The sequence below is a fragment of the Electrophorus electricus genome, chromosome 9, assembly GCF_013358815.1.
Source record: "Electrophorus electricus isolate fEleEle1 chromosome 9, fEleEle1.pri, whole genome shotgun sequence".
NCBI classification, from domain to species: Eukaryota; Metazoa; Chordata; class Actinopteri; order Gymnotiformes; family Gymnotidae; genus Electrophorus; species Electrophorus electricus.
This window is the reverse complement of record NC_049543.1, coordinates 1,008,942-1,029,086: the sequence shown is the minus strand read 5'-3', so window position 1 is coordinate 1,029,086 and position 20,145 is coordinate 1,008,942. Positions and strand designations below refer to the sequence as shown.

Sequence of the window (20,145 nt, the reverse complement as noted above, 5' to 3'; positions counted from 1 at the left end):
GGCAAGTCGTTTCAAAATTAAAGTCCTTCACTAGCGTGATCGGTAAACTCAAACGGAGGTTTATTACGGGTAATATGACGTCAAATATTGTGTTCAGGAATTCGATTGCAAAGGGCAGGACACATGTGTAAGCAGACAAACATTTATGTAACAAAGTTCCCAAAGAAAAATGTTTATACATGGGCAGTAAAACAACTCAAACAAGAGATGAACGTTTCTACTTTTAGAAAGGCAGGCTCTTCTAAAAATACCCACACCCCCACAGAGTCACAATTAAATAGGTTGAATTATCAAAACTATATGTTGTCTTAAATACCACAGTCTCAACTACGATACAAAAATGATGCTCAGAACTGGATCTAATATAGTACTGGATCATTCAATTAAAAAATGTCTTAATACATGAATATGACTGCCAACTACAGCCTTCCTCATCATAATTAACAGATGGCTATTGATATCTGCCAAGTGATCAAGCACATTACAATACATTAGTTATGAAAGTTTGAAGCAGTCAGGCCTGCCTGTAGGTTTAATTACTATAGAACTGAATAAAATAAACCAACTGATGGTTAAAAATCAACGTTGCATGTTTTCCCTGAAGGAAAAAATTCAAAACTGTATAAATATGATTGACTGCACAGATTAAGTATCGAAAGTACAAGCAAAATTGCATTTCTCAAAAGTCACCCAACAAAGCTGGTCCATAGTGCAACATGTCCTTGATCATAATTAAACATTTCACTGGCTTCAGTTTTCAAATAAACACTGTGAAGAAATCACTCATCAGGCCAGATATTTTTGTATTCCATACTCCAGAACTCACAACAAAATGGGAGTTTAGAGACTAACATCCACATATTTTGCCTGGAGGATGACAAACACAAACCCTGGGCAACTGCAGAGAAGAGCAAAACTTCTCTTCAACACCACTTTCATTTATCACACAACCTACTACACACAAGCAATTTTTTCTTTTTATGTTAATGTCCTATTATAGATCAAACAACGATGATAATACATGGAATACGCCTGGGATTCTCCCATAAAGTTTAAATGATGCCTCCAGGAACAAGATACAGTGCACCATTGGTTAAAAACTAAACAGGACAGACACATGCACAAAGCGTTTAAACGCTGTAGTAAAGGTCATTCGGTTTCCTCCAGCTTTTCTTAAAAATAGGCATTTTCAAAAGAAAATTTAAAAATGTTAAAAAACAAAAACAAACAAACAAACAAAAAAAAACACATCTTGATTCAAAATGCAAATACATTTGAAACACTAAAATACAGATTTGTGTGTATGCGTGATGGCTCCTCTGTGGCTTGTTTGATTTAATAAATCTCTTCTCCCATCTTGTGGTGTTATTCTGAACTGCATGTTGAGTTTACTAAGAACTAATGCATGTCTCCAAGGTTCAGAAAGCCACGTGATGGAAGTGAACAAAGAACGTGAGACAGAAAAAAAAGACCAGAGTGCAAGATGTTTAATGGACATACACCACACAGCGTCCCAACAAACCCAGTTTAAAGGGAACAAAGGCAGAAACCGTTAAGTATCAACTAGATTTCAGCTCTAACTTATGATGTTTAAATGACGTCCGTCCATTCGTCTGTCTAGTCCTCCCTGGTGTTTGCGTTGGTCCTGTCATTACACCTTACTCAGCTGGTCAGCTAAAGCTCAAACCCTCCCTGATCAGAGGTCAGGTGTTCTACACCACAGAAAATGCAACACGGCAAACAGGCTGCCGGGGGCAAGACAGGGACCTGAGGAGGCTCCTCATCTGTGACTACCTCTAACTACCTCTGGGTTTATTTGGTATTCTACACAGAAGGGCAAAATTCAATCTACATCCAGTTTAGAGGAATGTGCATTACATTTCATCACCTTCATACAAGTGTTACTCTCCTTCATCTAGTCACTGTCAGTCCAATAATTACCTTCACCAGTGGTCACGTCATAATGCACACAGAGGTACATAAAGAGAAATAAATAACAAGTCTCCATGGGAACAGTGTCAAGGCGGTGTTCATGGCTGTCCGTAGGGAAAAACACCTATTAAAAAGCTAATGAGGACAGCAGCTTGGGGGCGCGGGGGTCGTCTGTCCTGGACACAACCAGACGATCCATTCTTCCCGAGGAAGACTGAGAACAGACACAGACAAAAAACACTATGGAGCTGAGGGCAAAAAGTCAAGAAAACTAAACAACAACAAAAAAGCCCATGGTCATAAGGGGACTCTGCAAAACAAGGGCACATATTTGGTCTCGTAGATCCATTTCTGATTCTTTGACATGTACAAAACACACACAAAAAATTATTTTTACCTACATGAAAAAGCTGTTCTGGAATGACATTTGGGATAAAAGCCACAGCTTGAGAAAACTGTCATTTCCAGGCTAGGCTAAGGGCTAACATAGCACAGAGGTTTTCTCAGAAGTGATGTTAAAAAATACCCAATAAATTACAATAGGGGCTGTTGAATTTTACCTGTGTTCATTCTAGTGAGTAGCAGCTATAACTAACAATCCACTACTAAGATAATGGAATAGCAAGGAACGGGAATTCTGGGGTCCACATCAGTGGATCATAATTCAGTTCACATTTTTGGTTAATCTGAGTTCCTAATGAATCTACAGCCCTCAATGGACTGGTTCAGGTGCAAACAAACAAAAAACCACTGGCTGGATATCTTTCAACACCCATGAGGATTGAGAAGCCTTCCAGAGACAGGTTTCAGACAGAGGCGACCTTGCCTGGAAGGAGGGTTAGTGTGGATTCCCATTCTTTTAGATGTAGCACTCGGGACTCATATATTATCATAACAGTGGCTCTGAAGAGAATACAGTGAAGTGGAAGGACCGTGGGAGTTGAGAACAAACGATTTAAACTGTCCTTTCATGGTGATTGAAGACAAGGCTACTATGAACACAGGAGGGTCAGAGAAGAGTCGGGAACAAAAGCAGAGACCAAACACAAAGAAGAAGAAAGAGGGAGATGGTACAGTGCACGGAGAAAGCACTGATGCATATTCGTCAATTTGAGTTGTCTATTGCATCTCTGTCAGCTCAGTCAGGTTTGAGTTCAGGCCGGTAGAGACCTGGTTCCCAGAGGCCACACCCCCTTCTCCTTGTGCTGATGTAAGGGGGCTGGTTTATAATTGCACAGTCAGCCTCAGAGAAGGTGTGAATCTTGCCCTCATGCCTCTTTGGACAGACCCTCAAGATGAGGGGTGAAAAGTTAAGTCTAGTGTAGTGGTCTCTGGGTTTAGGCCCAGGACTGGGTGAATCCCAGGAATCTCGTTATCCAAGCTGGATCTGTCCCGAGTAGATGGTCAAGAGCAGCATGATGGCAAAGCCGGTCAGCAGCCCGGCGTTCTGGATGACAAACGTCAGGAAGGAGCCGCTCCCCCCGGCCTCCTCTTCTTCTCGGCTTACCTCGTTCATCTCAGGGAACTGGACATAAGAGAGAGGTACAGAGATACAGCCAAGATGTTACACACGCCGATACTCCACGTATAACCCTACTAAATGCTCACAGCACACCAACCAACCAACCAACCAACCTCCAACAATCCCACAACATTCTCCAACAATCCCCCAACATTCCATTGTTGCCAGTTGGCTTTTGAAAGTTCATTGACAGAATGTGTAAGCCAAATGAACCAATGAGACTGTGAAAGAACATCCTAAAAGACCACCCACCAAAACAAACACAAACTGTTTCCACATGAGCCCAGTGTTTGAATTTACTGGTATTTATTGGAGAATGGAACCATCTATGTGCTAAATATTCTGCCACACAGAGTTTCTGAGGCCACACGGGCCATCTTAATAGCATTAACTTCACATCCTAGCCTTTCCAAGGCTTGGTAGCCATGTGAAACCCGATCAGCAAACAGTGCTGGGGTAAGTGAATGTGGTATGAGGAATGACGGAGAGCTGTGAGAGAGTCTGCAGACCCTCACCATGTCTGCCAGGGCGATGTAGAGAAACATCCCTCCTGCCAGTGCAAAGATCCAGTTTGGAGAGAAGCGATTCCCAGCTAGAATGCCGAAGCCCATTCCCAGATAACAGCAGCAGGCCGAGAGGAAGTTAAAGAAGAGAGCTTGTTGGATGCTCATGCCCGCATTCAGCAGGATGACAAAATCACCTGCAGACACAGAGAGAGAGAGAGAGAGAGAGAGAGAGAGAGAGAGTTATTTATTAGCATCTAACATTGCATGTGCAAACATACTTCATTTGATTACATTTATCACATCAAAATCCATGTATTTCCCCCCCCCCCCCCAACCATCACTAATATTAAGATCTGCAAACAGTTGTTAATTAAAATTAGAGAGTGTGTGAGTGTGTGTTATATTCACCTAGTTCATGGGGGAACTCTTCACACAGTATGGCCACTGATGTGCTGATGCCCTGGAACACAGAGGCGGTGAAGGAGGCTCCGATAGCCAAGCCGTCGATGAAGTTATGGAGGCCATCACTCAGGGTGATCATCCAGGCCAGCGTGCCGATGTCAGAGTACGCACGACCCTTCAGCCAGTAACACCCACCTGTACCCCGGCCTCCACCACCAGAACTCTGAGAGTCCTAAACACACACACGTGAAGAGAGAGAGGAAAGAAAGAAAGAAATACTTTTCAATCACATCAACACTATAATATGCTGCTCAATGATTTGGCAAAAGTTGGAAATAACAGTTCCTGAAGTCATGTGAGTCAGAGACCCCGTAACATTCAGTACGATATCTACACCACAGCATGTCGAGGTAACAGTGTATGTGCAGGCCAGTGAACAGAGCTCAGAAACACAGGCTTTGTGTGGTAAGCAGCTGTGGAACACAGGCCAACAGACGCTTGGCCAACAGTCAGATCTTCATCAACCTCTCACCTGGACCGTCAGTCCCGTGCTCAGCATCTTGTCATCCTCAGCGACCCCTCTGATTTCTCCATCTGTTCGGGGTAAGGACGCCCCTCCCCCACTCTCTCCATTCTGCAGCTTCTCCATAACACCGTCCTCCATGTCCCCATTACCATAGCGCTCCACAGTGAAATGGCTGTGACCCTGTCCCCCCTGACAGAGGAGGACAGAAAAATGTGTTGTTTTTAAAGGCTGGTGCCTTGTTGTCCACAAGAGGACAGCATATGACATGATACAACAACTGTGAGTACAACCCTGTGCTTCATCACTTAAATGGCAGATGACTCAAAATGGTATCACCTTTTAGTAAATGCAGCACATCTAAGTTGAATATTAAGGTATTTGCTCTTACATGAAATGAAAGAATAACAGTATATATTTACTATATTATAAGTACAGGCAGCATAGTGGAGTTCCTCCACATAACAGAAGTCTGTCCACCTTTCATTACTGAGATTTAAATCGTATTTTTTTTTAAATACTTTGCAAGTCCATCTTCGTTTTTGATGACATACTCGGTCCTCTTCATTGTGGAGACTGGGAGTCATATGGTCAGTACTCATTGTTTTGGTATGTCCAGACATTCATGGTGCCATCTGTAAAGGTCATCTCTCCAACACCTACACCACATTCCCAGCTCCGTGCTCCACTGCGTAAGCCCTGGTGAGGTTCACACCACACATACTGGACCCCATCTGAGCCTCACACGTTTATCTCGGTCTTATCTGACCAAAGAATGTGCTCCCAGTACTCATCAGGCTTTTTACCATGTTCTTTGGCAAAGTTTTTCTTGGACGGCAACCATAGAGGGCGACATCACACAATACACTTCTCACTTTCTGAGCTGCCACAGAAACGGATTTGCATCGATACTGCCTGTGCCAAGTCTCAAGCACTTACGTGACTGGGTAGGTCCAAAATAGAGAATGTTCTGGTGTCCACAGGTTATTTTATAACTATATTCATGCAATTAGGATAACTGGACATCACAGGTGTACTGGACAACACAGGTGTGCATCACAGGTGTCCTCAGTGTTCTTTCAGTGACCGCAGGTTTTCTAAATTGTGTGTCAGTGATCACAGGTGTAATCACTTTTGCTGCACTGAGTTTCTACTTTGGGTCCTGCCTTTGCATTCATCCTTCTAAAGTATGTTTCATCTTTAAGAAGAGAAAATACATTTTGAATCTTTTGTCATTCAAGTGATATTGCACAGAGGTGTTACTCACTGCTGTTGTATACTATAAAATAAAATCCAAAATTTTAATGCAATTGAAATTTTATATCCAATGAGAAAATGAGACATCTACACCAAATGTCATTCACAATTTGTAACACAGAAGAACTAAAGAGTTACGAAAATTCAGTTTCAAATCCTGTTTTCTAGGTTTTGTTTTGTTTCAAAATAAACGATCTCTACTTGTTTTAAGTAGAATAGAAGAGTTCAGAAGAGTAAAAAGGATCCATGCTAACTTTTCCTCTTGATCTAAGAAAGTCTTTTCTGAATGATAAACACCCTCATGTACTAAACTTATTCATAAATTCTGAAGTTATAAAACTCATCATTTCAAGTCTTTCTGAAATTTTACTCGATATTCTTTATTTTAATTTTTTTGTTTCATACCTGTATTTGTAATATGTATGTCTATATGTCTGTATTTTTAATATCAAAAGGCCTGTGTTTTTTTTTTATGTTTTAGGCATTTCAGAAACATAGATCACTTTTACTGAAGATTTTTGTTGTAAGACTTATAGACTAGAGAGAGAAGATATTTTTACACTTACAAAGTGAACCATTACTGCTAACTGGAAGCCCAGACTGAAGGGAAGATTATAGCAGGTGACGGCGTTTTAAGCATGCACTAATCAATATTTACTGGCCGATTTTCAACTGCTCCTAGTCAGGTCATCCTAACAAGGTTTCACCCTGACCCTGAACCAGGTCTTTGTCATGGTGACTGCTAGTGCACCCCGTGACCAAACATATCCAGGTTGTAGTTCACCGGTACAGGCCCAAGATGAAGTCTCACCCCGCCCTTCGGCTTAAGGATCATCTTCAGTATTTTTTCTGTGAAGAAGAAGAGGTAGAAACCTCCGAAGACCACTGCAGACTTGGACACGTAGTATGACTCCATGGGGTCAAACCCAAAAGCCTATGTAAAGACAAACAGTCAAATTTCCTGTGAAAACATCGTCCATTTACAAAATTATTAAAACATATCTACAATTACAAATAATTTGATGTATGATGTTTGTAATCAGAGTTACTGAGCGGGATATGATAGGGTCTCCCATAAGCACCAAGTTGTGTATCTAGTCCTAGGCATATAACGCTAAGTGTATATCATATATACAGCTGAAGCATTACACAGATGAGAGTTAGATAATCCAACAGAAGCCAAAGGCAGGCCAAACCACATCTTAAACACAAACTAACAAACAAAAGACAGAGCCAAACCTCAGATCACCTCCTAACCCATCCGCCTCCCCTTGGGTCTGAATGTACAGTGCAGGTTTACACAACATGGACAACTCATCAAAAGGGTTTGGTCCATGTCGTTAAAAGTCACTACGACCTTCAGACCTCCAGGAGCAGGTGAGAGGAAGCTGATTGGTTCATGGATGCTCACAGCTCCACCTTCCCTCAGGTCTCCCCATGAGAGTGAGACTGACCACTAAACACGGCCAGCTACACTGGCTACTAAATCTCGTCCTCTGATTGAACATAACTAATTAGGAATTGGACTCCAAATTGAGACTGTGCAATTTGATTAAATCATATTAGCATTTGATTTCCTTTTGATAAAGCACAAGGAAAATTAAAAAAATCAGAACAGGGTAATTCTGATGAAAATTGAGGTTTAAATTGAGAATGATCAATTTGAGTGATTGTGGAGGTTTGCGATGTATATGACATCACCATGGTGAGCTTCTGTGCTGCCGGTGTAGGAGCTACTGAGGTCGCGCGCCGGGTCAGAGCCCACAACACCAATCAAAATCAGACTTTAAGCCACACTGTGCATGGTTTAGATTCTGAGCATTTCAGCATTTCATTTAAATGTCTACAGAGCCATGGCCAGCTGAGTGACCTGTGGACAAATCGACAGAAAGTAAACAGAAACACAACACACGTGCGTACTATCCTTACAGTTCAAAGAACAACTCACACAAAACAGGTGTCAAGATGAGACTTTTTTTTGTAAAACACCCGAGTTGGCATTTTGTAAATGCTTCATACCAGAACAGTTGTTTTCAGAGTCAACTTTCAACATGTCATGGCACTACAGACATTTAATGCTCGAAATCTTAACACATCGTCAACAGAGAGAGAGAGGGGTCTAGTCTGGGTCTAGTCCGGAGACAGTGGGGTTTAGCCTAGTTGTAGTCTGGTGTTCAGTGGGCTTTAGTCTGGGTTTAGTCTCGCTCTAGTCCAGCATTCAGTGGGGTCTAGCATGGCTCTAGCTTGGTATTAGTGGCCCACTTTACCTCTGGAATGAGCTGGAAGAGGGCGTTGGAATAGAGTGTGCCGATGGCCAGAGCTATGAAGTAGAGGAGGAGGCGCTTGTAAAAGGTCTTCCTCATGAAGGGCACCACACTGGCACCCAGCAGCGAACACAGTGAGATCAGCGTTACACACAGGAACCCGTAACCCCACACTGGCCACGGCAGCAGGAGGAAGGAGAGAGAGGGCACATCATTAGTGGCTTTGAAGATTTCAAGTGGAAAGATGGAAAATTGGATACAGGAACAGTCCAAACTGGTACCCTGAAGGGGAGGGACAGGATGTTATGTTAACACAATCCCACAGACCAGTGGAGAGCGCATGATCAGTTTAAGCAGATGGTGCAAGTCTCAGAGACAATGGTCTTTTCATCAGATTCAGTCTCCTTCAGATTCAGTGAGGGGAGTCCACTTATTGTAGATTTTGTGCTCAATTTCACTGCTAGGGAAAAACCATCATTAGACAGGACTTGAGACAGGACATGCTTCGATTGAAAAGGAACAGAAGACAGAATCAGTCTTACTGTGACATCACAATGGCTCAACAGAACAAAGAGACATTCCGCACCCAAAGACCACCAAGGCCTGGATCTCAGACCACCTCCTGGGGGTATCCTCCACAATCCTTTGCTCCACAACAACCCATCCTTTCACTGCCCGAGAACAGACAGGCAAGGAAAATACCCCTCGGGCCATGCTATAGCTCAAATGAACTGCAGCACAAACACTGATCTGTCATCATCTTTCTTTGGCCAGCACCCTGAGGTGAACCAGGTTCTGGAGCCTCACACAGGGCACAGGAAGTTTAAACAGGCCATTATCTCCCTCATTGACTCCATTAACGAGGAGCTTCAAGAAGTCTCCTTTTCTTCATGAATACTTCAGTGCAACATTGCTGAGTCTCGTCAGGGCTGAGCTGACTAACAACAACAACAACAACAACAACAACAACACTACTACCCACCTGGCCTTTCACCTTTGACCACATTAAAAAAATTGCTGAGCCCTTTAGGGACGCGAAGCCTAAGACACTTTCTGAAGCAGCTCGTGATCTCATGGAGCAATGCAAAAACACAGCGATAGCCAAGCACTCGGGCTCTCTGATCGCTACGGGTGATGTGTAGAAAGGAAATAAAGCAAAAAGGAAAGAAGAAAGTAGGAGAATATGAGAAAGAAAATATAAGAAAGAAAAAAATAATACACGAAAAAGAAAGCAACAAAGAAAAGATGAGTTTCTAAAGGGGAAAGAAAGAAAATTATAGTAAAAATATGCCAACATGACAACATTACTGCCACTGACACCCACACAGCAGAGATGCCATCATAGTGGCTTCATCACCCTGCCTTCCAAGAAATGAAAACAAAACCAAAAATAAAGCAGAAAAAGAACCCATTCTGGCATGAAAGAGGAAAGCGAGAGGGAATGGGAGATCACAAGCCGTGGATCAGCCACTAACCAGACAGAGCAGAACAGACAGCTGGGCCCACACACGCCAATACCACCAATATTAGTAGATTCACTGTTAACTGTCTGGTGTATTTGTTTGTGTGTGTACGCGTGTGTGTGTGTGTTGGCGGGCGGGCATACTGCACCTCCGGCAGAAGCTGGAAGACGGCAGTGGAGAAGAGCGTTCCGATGGACAGAGCGATGAAAAAGATGAGAACTTTGCGCATGAGGTGGCTCCTCATCAGTGGGACGACACACACACCGGTGAGGGCAAACACACTGACTACAGTCACACTCAGCACCGCCAACCCCCACACTACACACACACACACACACACACACACACACACACAGAGGTGAGGGCAAACACACTGACTACAGTCACACTCAGCACCGCCTACACACACACACACACACACACATACACACAGATACACACACACACAGGTGAGGGCAAACACAACGACTACAGTCATACTCTGCACGTCTGCACAGCCAACCCCAACACTACACACACACACACACACACACACACGAGGGCAAACACACTCACTATAGTCACATTCAGCACCTCCAACCCCCACACCACACACACACACACACACACACACACACACACAAACAAACATCCACACTGCACATACCCTGCCACACGTTGCTTGTACACACACATCCCAACACTCACATGAACCACAAGCGTGTCAGGAGAACACAAGTTTGGGTATTGGCTACACCTGCACCTGCCAGCACTCCATGCTCATTCTATCACTCCTGCACTCACACAGAGAGAGGGGTGTGTGTGTGTGTGTGTGTGTGAGTGAGTGAGTGAGTGAGTGAGTGAGTGAGTGAGAGAGAGAGTGAGAGATATGAAGTCTGAGAGGATGACTGACTATTCTGCTCTCTTAATTAAAGGTTATAAACTACAGCTTCACTGACACCTCCCATGGATTCATTTACCAAAAAAAACAAAACACCGCTGGCATTAACCCCCCCCCCCCCACACACACACACACATACAGAAGTGAAACCAAGTCTTCCTAGTGGGCTAAAGTTCAGTGCAAATAATATGGAGCCAGACTTCTGCAGTCTACACATACTTGGAGAGAGAAACAGCAGAAACATTTTAAACATCTATAGTGACGAGAGAGTGGCACAACTTAAACCATTAACACAATCTCTAACCATTATACACTACTACTGCTATTAATAACAACAACAACAACAACAACATTATTATTATTATTATTATTACTACCACTGCCGCGACCACTTCCCACCTCTTTTACTATTTTATGTTCATTTCTGCACAACTGAAAATCTAAATAAAATCTAAATTAAAAAAAGAGAGAAACATTAGTGAAGAGACCCAGGGGACGTGCGGTTTGGGCCAGTAACCCTCTGTGACACCCCATTTACTGCAGAGTCCCCCACACCCAGATCAAGATGTGCTGTACATATAAAAAAACCCAATCAGTACAGACACAGATAAGGGAGCACTGCACTGGGATCAGTTATGTAGTCACCTTTCTCTCCTTCCATTCATTATGCCCCATCAACCCAATTCAAGCACACTGTCTGTCGCTTGCTGTCTGTCTGTCTGTTTTTTTTTTTACTTACTTTGTTTTAATCTCGATATCTGTTCACTACTCTGCATCCTACACTTTGCCTTCCAACTTTCTCTCTTCCTTCCATCCTTTATTTCCGACAGCGTCTCAAACGCACGCTTTCCACGTTACACCTCTCCACCCCGTACCCTCACTCCCCAGGGCGGGGTTCTTCAAAAACAAAACAAACAAGGCAGACTATTCTAATGGACAGACTGCCTGCACACACACACGCACACGCACGCAAGCACGCATGCACACCCCTTTCCCCTCATCGCTTTTTATAACTCTTGCCTACAACACAGTAGTTCTGTGTGACTTGACAGGTTCCCTAAACAAACAGACTCTCCCCTGCCTTCCCCTCTCAGGAAGGAGGGCAGGGTCCTGGGGGCGGGGTCATGGGGCGCATGGGTTGGACATCCACCCCGAACCATCCAAGCACCTTCCAGAACCACAAGTCTAGCAGCCAGTCACTGGCTACATCCAGCACCCTACGCTCACAGAAAGCACATGACACCTGCTAACAAAAGCAAAGGTTAGTTGCGACGCAGAACTTTGTGGGGACGCAGTCTGCCCCGCCGTGAATGTGAACTGCCACCTGACAAAAAGATAAAAAATTACAGACACCCCCCCCCCCCAAATTCTACCAATGGTCATTAAATATTCAGAGGAAACATGGAGTTTACTCTTTAACCATCATGCATTTATGTTGGGAAAAAACTATTAATTAATGAACAATGGCTATAAAACCACACGTGTTTAAAGCAACATGGAGTTTGACACAGAACAGAGATTGAGAGGCGGTCTTACCCCACCTGAGGTGTAGGTGAGAGACATTCCTACACGCATCTTGCTTTAGTATTAGGAACAAACTGAACTATAAAAACCTTCAGGTTTGACACAGAATGAGTAGGTGGATATTTGGCACCCTGGGGGGAGAGGACCCAAAGCCCTGAATTCCTACGTGACAGGAGTTTTTAGCATGACAAAGTCTAGCTGTGACCATTGTGCCTCACCCTCTGCATCAGACGGCCCGGCGCTGGGGTCCGGCTGCTGGTTCTGTTCAGCCCGACACACACGGGAGTCCAGTTGATGCAACATGGTGGGACAGAGTTCCTGCAGACCTGGTCCGTCCAAACGGGACTGCTCACTCAGCCCGTGAACCGCCAGAGTGCCTGCAGCCAGACACTGAACACAGAGACACACACACAGACACACACACAGACAGTTAGCACTAGAACACTGGAGAGACCTCAGATCAACCTCACTGTCCAAAATACTGACAAACCAATTCAAAATATTTGAATTGTCTCCATGAAATTTTAAAGCTGTTATGAGAAAACAATGTGCAGTAAAAAAGAGGAAGGTACTGTGGGCATGCTATAAAAAAACCCAACAAAAAAAAACGCTTTACTGGAACCTGTTTGCTGAGCACTGAATCTGCAGCTCAGCTCTGGAATGCAAGGCAAGGCCTTTCCAGCTCTGAAAGCAATCCCTCCAACAAACATCTCATTACAGAAACACAGGACGTCCTGAAGGCAACAGGATGGAGAACAGGACGTTTTAGCGGCCTTTGTAGCAAATCAGCAGTTAAAATGATGGAAGTCGAGATAGACGTAACAGCAACAACTACAAATCATATCTCGTAACCAAACTGACGTGCCCTGACATCACTGGGAAGGCACAGCACTCCCACGGTCTGTGCGCTGTGATGCATTCAGCAGAGCACTGGCCATGGCTGGGTCACTCAGAGCTGCTGCCGTGATATGCGGCCAGGGCCTGAAGGGCCTATCAGGGACATGAAGGTGCCCTGACACCCCAGCTGAGAGCAGTGTGGAACAGCCTCGGGTGCTGTGGAGCCTTTGGCAAGAAATGGGCTTCTGACAGCATGCAGCTGGAGCTCAGTCTCCAACAAACGTTCTTGAGTAAGAAGACAGAAGAACTTTAAAAAGACCCGGACATGTTTGTGGGGGCAGCAGTGAGAAATTCACACATATGGCTCCACATCTCCACGCTGGCTCTCCAAAGACCCTGTTTTCAGAAGCTACACCACCCACTACAGGACTGCACACAGGAAGTCATGTAATTGTACACTAGATATTTTTTATTTTAAAAATTGCTGTGGTGTCTCGACTCCACTGGTATCTGAATGTAAAACCGCGACTGGGTTGGACCGTTACTAGCTTAAGACTCGGTCTTGCTTTTTGTCTTACCGCAGACGACAGTGAGTTTGGACAGGGAATTTAATTTATGAAAAATATTAACAATTTCTCAGTAGGCGATCACTCACGAGGGAGCTGTCCGAAGGGGTCTGTTAAATACATGTTGTAAGGAAACTTGGTTGGAAGGCACTTCTGCAGGACATCTACAGGACATATGCAGGAGCTGGGCTGGTGACCATGCTTTGGGGCAACAAGCAGTTTCTTACCGTGGTGTTGGTCTCCACGTCCTTTTCCTTGCTCCTCTCGGCATTGAGGCGTGTAAGAAGCATCCGCAACTGTGGCATGGAGATGGTACCGTTGTCGCCATAACGACTCAGCAGGTCCTGCAGGACCAGCGTGGCAGAAAGCTCCCCTTGACCTCTGACCTCTCCCAAAGGCCACTGCAACAGGCCTAGTGTCAGCGTCAGAGCTAAGGTCAAGGTCAGATGGGTGCAGCCAACAGATGCCCTCTGGGTCATGACGCAGACCAAGGATGACCTTTGGAGACGGACCCAGAGAAAGAGAGAAGGATCATCTCCTCTGTGTAAGCAGAACATGTTCAAGCTTGTGTTATGTTGCTGCTCCCTCCTGGCAACAGTGTATAACGGTCGAACGAGCATCTTCACCACACCCCTCACCAGGAGACTCAAGTCTGCAGAGTCAATATTTAATGTTAATGACTTCTCTTATTTAAAGAATATGTAAATGCCTGATTGAATGTATACACACACGCACGCACACGGACAGATTTAATGTGGAAGAGTAAACTGTCTCCAGGGCACTACCACCTAGCATGCTCACATCTTTACCAAATCCACAGTTCCTGCCAATCGATCACAACATGGCTTGGTGACGTTTTGAGTCCATTTGACTCTTTAAATACCCAAATCTCTTTAAATGATCATGAAATTGACCAACTGCTGCAGACTTTATCACAGATGTTGAATACGCTGGTATCATGATCTGTTCCTTAGAAACAAAACGTTCTTTGTTTAACCCTTACACACCTCCACCCAGCAGCGGGGTGTGTAATCCCAAACACATCTCACAGCAGGAGTGCTGTTTGTGGATCAGTAGGACTTCCCAGATTATAGTGAATAACAGAAAGAGTGAGGGGCGGGAAATCTGACCCCAGGTCTGCAGTCACACACTGGGATGCTTTGTGAAAATGTAGTACACTCACTAGCACTCTGAATGGTCTCATTCACAAGAGTAGAGAGGCTAATTCCACCCAGTATTTACACAGACACACACCCCAGGGTTGTGGGCAAAGCAAACGTAGATACTTAAGGTATCAGAATAGTGGTTCTGACCCACAGTCACATACTGAAGAGGCATATAAACTGTAAAATACATTTAGAACACACAGAAGTCAACCATAGTACAATGTTCCTGGGACCTAAGAACTAACAAAGGCGAGAGAACTCCTATTTACTAAAACAATTAAAATAAATTAATAACCCAACAAAAAGTCCTAATGTCAAGAATAGGAAACAACCAGTAAAGAATGATCCCAAAAATCAACACTGAAACAGACAACTTTTGTCTTGTTGTTAAAACCCTTTCATACTGCAATTAAGGAAAACAAACAAAGAAACAACCAAGCAACCAAATCCAGGACATGACAGAACATTCTGTTGCATATTCACCATAATTAAATAAACTAAATGTAGGCTACGCAGTACTTTAAGGGCCTTGGGAGGAGGCGATGCTGTTAGATTTGGGACAAAGCTGCTCTCTCCACCCTCAAACTTCACCAGCCTCTCGCTGGTCTTCTTCTCGGCTGAGCGCAGACGATGCCCTCGAGAAACAGCAAGACTGAACAGAATGGGATAGCAGTCTCAGAGTGGGGTGTGCACTGGCGGGGGGTGGAGGGGGGTAGAGAGAGCGAGAGAGAGAGAGAGAGAGAGAGAGAAAAAAGAGAGAGAGAGAGAGAGAGCAAGAGAGAAAGAGCTTGAGACTAAACAGCTTACATACACACGGCTGAACCCTCTAAGTCCTTCCCTTTATTATTCCACAGGTTCATAGGAATTGACTGTCCAGTAAAGTTAATTAAGCACTCACAGTATTCCTCTCTGAGACTGAGATTAGCTAGCACACAATAAAACACCAACATTGTTACGTGGGAGTGTTTGGGATTTGTTGACATGACAGATCTACATGCATCAAACTGCCACAGGGAAGATTGCCACTATTACATCAAACCCGGGGTCCATGTCCATGTGTCCGCTTGTCCATTTGTGATTGTGTAAGCAACATGTACATTTTTTATAAACGTGTGTGTGAGCATCACTATACAAAATAAATTGTAGCCAACTGTACACTGCAGCCTCGAGACACATGTGCATGTGCATGTGCCAGGATGGTGTGTCACTACCTGCCCCACCCAGCACTGCTCCAACAGGATCTACGAGTCTCACCTCATCATAATGCGTGTGAGTGTGTGTGTACGTGTACAACTACGCAGTACATACTTTGTAATGAACATAATGCATGTGCTCCCAGTTCTCATTGGGGCCGAGTGCTGTTTACAGAGATAAGATGGGGACCATTCTTAACTCTGGACTGCTGCCTTACTCAAACAAAACAAATAAAACAAAATGTTCCCAAAACACAGACTTTACATTTCAAGCCATTGGAAAAGTGGTCAGTAGGGTTGAAGGTGACTAGGCTTAACTTTCAAATCAGTACAGTGACAAATGTTGAAACCTTTCTGTGATCAAAGGTTCATTACTTTCTTACGCTTATATGAACATATGTAGGCTAATAAACTCCAGTTGAACCTCGAGCACCCAAGTTGGCACTGCATTTAATTTCCATATCTACATGGCATAATTTGCAGTTTTCATTCTAAGAGCAGCAGTCTCCTGTTTAGCAAAAGCTGTGTGTGTGAGCAAGTCTTTGTTAAATTTGTGTGGGTGTACCGTATTACATCTAAGGTTGACTATTATGTATTAACAGGAGGTTGCAACCACATTGAGATTTCTCAGATAAAGAAATATCTGAAAAAAATCAACTGCAATCATCAGAGTTTAATGGCGTGTTAGCAGTGAAAACACAGGTATCCGGCTCCCAGCTCTTCCTCTCAGAAGCATTTTCCCTTACACTGCACATGTGAGGACAGACACCAGCTCGAGTTACACTGGAACCCTAAACCTGATCACCTAAGTAGAAAGGTGAGGATTCAACATAATAAAATTAAATAGCAAAATAATTGAAAAAACCCTACAACCCAATAAGAGCAGTTTATTTCATCAGTACAAAGGTTTGAGCCCCTGGGGTTTATTTTATATGGAAACGCAGGAATGACGACAGCGGCCACAATCGGAGGAAGGTGTAGAGTTCAAGGCATCAGCGCCATCTCTGTAACAGACACCAGTAGAACTGCGGGGTAGCGGAATAACTGTTTCCGGTTAAACCTCCAAGTTCTTCCCAACCCCTGGCAGCAACATGGTTTATAACAGCATAAAGAAAAAAAATCACTTCAAAACAAAAGCCTTCAGGAATCCAAATAACTGACTAACACTTGAGCCTATGGAGTCAAGAAAGACAACACAGAAATCCTCCACAACAACAGTGAATGTCAGGAAGACATGGACATGTTGGTAAGCAAGTTCTGTGCCGAAAAACAGTCTTGGCTATAGATGACACACAGCTTACAGACTCTGTCTGCACAAGCAGACCACCTTATCTCTGAAGGTCACAAGTTATTTGAGATCAGGTTTACTGTAGGAACAGTCTGACCATGCAAGGCATGCAGCCAATAGCAGACACTCTTGTTTGGGAGGTTATTGGGAATTTGAGAGCCATAACCACGTCCACCAGCAGACCTTCTCTGTGGTCCAATATTTGCTGCCACCAGCAAGCCAATCAGATCAGAACAGAAAAATAAAAATCACATTTTAAACTAACTTACAATGCAAAAATGTGGATATAGTTTAAGCCATGTTTTGTTTAAAACTTACTTGCATTTGGTGGTCTCTAATGCCAAAGACATGTGGTGTTCTCTAATGCCAAAGAACAACAGATTTCCACATGTGCCAGTCTTGACTATATGAAAAAGCCCTTCATTTACAGTCCGAACACTTGGCAGCAGAACCTCAGTGTTCAAAGGTTTAATAACTAGGCAGAACACGGTGACTAAACAAACCAACCCGTCATTTAAGTAGAAGACATAATGCTAGAAGTCATCAATTTGACCCAAGATGATGTCGTTTAATAGCATATTTACGCCAAACGGTGTGGTGGTAGTAACGATGAGGGATCCTAACCTACACCGCTGTCTGCCCTCCGGCTCAAGTCTGGTAATGTACCTTTACCACAAAGCTCAGAAACTTCACTTCAGTGAGTCCCTCACTTATACAGACAGCTAAACATGTAGGATCAACTACTAGTGACTACTACTATATTAGAGCCCAATTTTAGACAAGCCAAACAAGCAGGCCCAAACGAGGAATGCATTACAGCAGTAATGATATTAGGACAGCAAGCTAGTTTGCTTATGAAGAAGACAAAATAGTATCCTTCCGAATCTATGCCAACATTAATATAATTTCTAGCCAATTTGAGACGTAGACAGCGATCAGACCGTCGATAATTTCATGTTAGACACACCAGTTCATTACTTCAATGCTACCTTGGTCTTTTCCAAAACCAACTTCTCATGAATTTTAACGGTGGAGAATAACGACCTATTCAATGCCCTTACCGACTGCTATCAACCGACATTCATTTATTGGGGATGCGCCAAATAACTAGTTATTACTAGCTAATTAACTATCGCGTCATCCAGCTATGTCCTAATCTTTATCAGGGAGAAAGTGATAGCCTTCAACGATGCGCACAACAGCCAATATCTAGCTAATGAGTGTAACTTGAATAAGATAGCCAAATTCACATCCCACACCACGTGAGATGAGATAAAGGGACCCACCACCATAGCCAGTGTCCTCTCATATATGGACCTCTTCGCTCATGTTTTCCAACATCCACCTCATTTCTTCTGCTCAGCATCCAGCTAGCTAACCAACTACGTCGGCTAGCTAGCTAGCCACCATATGGAAATCACGAGTACTAGAGACTGAGCATTTCCACCGACAAGCTAAATGTTATGTCATATAAATGTCTGCAGGTCGTTGCCGGGGCATTTACTTTAAAAAATATTTTCAGAGTAACTAGTAACAATCCTCACAGGAAGCGACCGTTAACGGTTAGCGCTAGCCAGCTACGGAGTTAACCAGGACGGTTATTTTTGAAAAGAGCGGAATGCTTACCAAGTCACACCAGACCGTCGCTTCGGCTTGTGATTTTAAATATTTAACGGGTCCGTAAACTATCTAGCTAATGAACCCGTCAGTTTGAAGATCAAAGTGACTCGTCTTAAATATTCGACTTCTTTGAGCGAGTCACCATCCCATTCACAAGAGACCAGCGTGCGCAGGTACGCGCAGTGCTCTTTAAGATGAAGCGGCGACGCTAAGCCCCGCCCCCTCGGAAGTACAGCCGGCTCACCAGCGTCGCTCCCGGCTGCGCTGTAGTGTCTGATTGAAGATTGATGGACGAGTTTATTTTAGTTAAATCTTTCAAAGGCCTTTTAATTGGTAACCCCGACTACGTGCAGAGACAGTGGAAACTTCGGGCATCCATTTTCCCCGAACATAACTGCATTATTATTCTAATAATTATGATGTTTATTATTATACATTATTTTTACGTGCGCTTAAATGTGCGAAGCGTTCTGATTTTAGGAAATGTGTGAACAGAACCGTTGTTTACATATCCTGTTTTTTTCCACACATACATTACAAACACTTGTCAGTTCTAGGTAGTCTGACCTGTTTATTCAACGTCTACTGGGATGTTTTGACGGCGTTACACATTAAATTTCTGACGTGAGAACAAAACGATTTTCGTCTCCTCGGTTTTCACTTGTAGGGGCTACAATTATCCCTTTGATATCCGTGAACGGCTAACAGGATCTAACGAAGTTCCCAAAGCACCCCCTCCATTCCCAGCGTGACTCCCGACTCTGTTTTCCACTGTCGTTTGTTGGGAGCTGGCCCATATGACGGCTTATTCATCACCGGTCGCGGTTCGAACAAGAACTACTTGTTTAATTACGACCGGCAATGGCTTACTTGTCTGAAATAGCTGCACATACAAGTTCTAACTGAAAGACCAGGTTTTCGAGTTTTGAATATAATTGTGCTGTTGAGTAAATAGGTCACTTATCTGCTCACTCAGTAGTGAAAACTGCACTGCAGTCCACTGTCTGCACGTCCAGAGTGCTCCTCTCTTTAGTAATATTCCATCTTCAAGCGTAACCGTCTGAACATTTCGGCACAAACTCCATAACACACTTACCTTATAAACACACGAGCCTTGCGCTCGCTGCCGTTTTATGTTCCTAGCAGATTTTATGCAGTATGGAGAGACAACGAAGTTTAAAAAACAGTACAAGTTGGGGGGG

The 20,145-nt window shown here is 43.8% G+C and overlaps 1 protein-coding gene across 3 annotated transcripts; it reads right to left on the bottom strand.

Annotated features, from left to right (window-relative positions):
* Positions 1 to 38: 38 nt before the first annotated feature.
* slc39a14 (solute carrier family 39 member 14) lies at positions 39 to 20,072 on the bottom strand. Of its 3 annotated transcripts, none has more exons than XM_027027752.2 (9): positions 20,040 to 20,072; positions 13,904 to 14,174; positions 12,492 to 12,663; positions 8,410 to 8,579; positions 6,954 to 7,076; positions 4,895 to 5,077; positions 4,369 to 4,594; positions 3,970 to 4,154; positions 39 to 3,457 (listed from the first exon to the last, which is right to left on the bottom strand). In XM_027027752.2, the coding sequence occupies exons 2-9, from the start codon at positions 14,153 to 14,155 to the stop codon at positions 3,305 to 3,307; spliced, it is 1,464 nt and encodes a 487-aa protein (XP_026883553.1). In that variant the 5' UTR covers positions 14,156 to 14,174; positions 20,040 to 20,072; the 3' UTR covers positions 39 to 3,304. The 3 variants fall into 3 exon arrangements, with proteins under 3 accessions (XP_026883553.1, XP_026883554.1, XP_026883552.1); XM_027027753.2 differs by lacking the exons at positions 8,410 to 8,579; positions 20,040 to 20,072 and adding exons at positions 10,018 to 10,187; positions 18,950 to 19,137; XM_027027751.2 differs by lacking the exon at positions 20,040 to 20,072 and adding an exon at positions 18,950 to 19,137.
* Positions 20,073 to 20,145: the final 73 nt, after the last annotated feature.